The following is a 1766-nucleotide window of genomic DNA, read 5'->3' as shown; positions in this document are numbered from 1 at the left end:
TGTTGCCAGATGTAAAAAGGTGTTGCCAGATGTACAGATGTGTTGCCAGATGTGTTGCTAGATGTTCTGTTACTCACAACGACTCCCTCTGCCTCGCAGTAGAGCTGCAGAGGACTGATGCCTTCTGGGAAATGGATTGGTTGGAAGTTAATGGCAGGTGAGCGCCGTTCCCTCTCCTGAACAGTAAACATGGTTTCCATAGAAACAGCTTTGCGTCAGTCTGACTCTTTTATCTGTTGTGGCGGTCTACGTCTACGTCTACGTCTACGTTTACGTCTATGTCTACGTCTAGGTCTACGTCTATGTCTACTTCTAGGTCTACGTCTAGGTCTACGTCTGTCTGAGTCTACGTCTACAGCTACATCTGTCTGAGTCTACGTCTACGTCTGTCTGAGTCTATAACTATGTCTACTTCTGTCTGAGTCTACTTCTGTCTGAGTCTACGTCTGTCTGAGTCTACATCTACGTCTGTCTGAGTCTACATCTACGTCTGTCTGAGTCTACGTCTATGTCTACATCTGTCTGAGTCTACGTCTTTGTCTACATCTGTCTGAGTCTACAACTATGTCTACTTCTGTCTGAGTCTACGTCTGTCTGAGTCTACGTCTACGTCTATCTGAGTCAATGTCTAGGTCTACGTTTACGTCTTCATCTGTCTACGTCTACATCTACGTCTGTCTGAGTCTACGTCTATGTCTACATCTACGTCTGTCTGAGTCTTCGTCTATGTCTACATCTGTCTGAGTCTACGTCTTTGTCTACCTCTGTCTGAGTCTATGTCTAGGTCTACGTCTAGGTCTACTTCTATGTCTAGGTCTACGTCTGTGTATGTCTATATCTGTCTGAGTCGATGTACATGTCTACGTCTGTCGGATTCTATGTCTACGACTGTCTACGTCTTTGTCTATCTACGTCTAGGTTGGCGTCAGTCGGAATCTTTTATCCGTTGTGGCGTTCTACATCTAGGTCTACGTCTAGGTCTACGTCTGTAAGTCTACGTGTGTCTACGTGTGTCTACGTCTGTCTACGTCTGTCTAAGTCTACATTTGTCTATGTCTGTCTACGTCTGTCTAAGTCTATGTCTATGTCTGTCTACGTCTGTCTACGTCTGTCTAAGTCTACGTCTGTCTAAGTCTACGTCTGTCTATGTCTGTCTAAGTCTACATTTGTCCACGTCTGTCTACGTCTGTCTACGTCTATGTCTGAGTGCTTGTACCTCGAGCTCTAAGATCCGGAACTCCAGCAGCTCGTTCTGGTCTTTGACGTCCTGGATTTCATTTTCCATCTGAAGTTTCTCTCCTTCCATCTGCTTCACCTGAAATATCAAAACACACCACGTGCCATGTTTCACATTATTCACATTAATAATATTCACATTAATAACAATCACATTAATAATAATCTGCTGGTTTATATTCACATTAATAATAGTCACATTAATAATATTCTGGGCATAAGTAATGTAAAAACAATATTTATCTACTCTATTCTTCTATACTATGTCTTGTTTCTGATCGGGATGTGATTGTGCTCTGAGTTTGGGAACTGCAGTTCCCATAATGCTTTGAGGGATGTAAACTGGAAGTATATGTTGCCATGGAGACAGTGAGTGAATGATGAGTCAGCAACAACCACTGGATTCCTGTAACACTAAAACCAGTAATGACATCATTAGAGATCATAGAGGATGATGTCAGAGATGATGATTTCAGAGATGATGATGTCAGAGATGATGGTGTCAGAGATGATGATGTCAGAGATGATGA

The 1766-nt window shown here is 42.6% G+C and overlaps 1 protein-coding gene across 1 annotated transcript in view; it reads right to left on the bottom strand.

Annotated features, from left to right (window-relative positions):
• Positions 1 to 1766, bottom strand: part of jakmip3 (Janus kinase and microtubule interacting protein 3) — a gene marked incomplete in the record, with an annotated part of 60184 nt that overhangs the window by 11379 nt on the left and 47039 nt on the right. The window contains 2 exon segments of the mRNA XM_032511754.1: positions 78 to 176; positions 1217 to 1315. Coding sequence (XP_032367645.1) covers positions 78 to 176; positions 1217 to 1315 — 198 coding nt within the window.

Source organism: Etheostoma spectabile, unplaced genomic scaffold (genome assembly GCF_008692095.1).
Source record: "Etheostoma spectabile isolate EspeVRDwgs_2016 unplaced genomic scaffold, UIUC_Espe_1.0 scaffold458, whole genome shotgun sequence".
Lineage (NCBI taxonomy): Eukaryota > Metazoa > Chordata > Actinopteri > Perciformes > Percidae > Etheostoma > Etheostoma spectabile.
The sequence above is the reverse complement of the archived record's forward strand: the minus strand, read 5'-3'. Positions and strand labels throughout refer to the sequence as shown.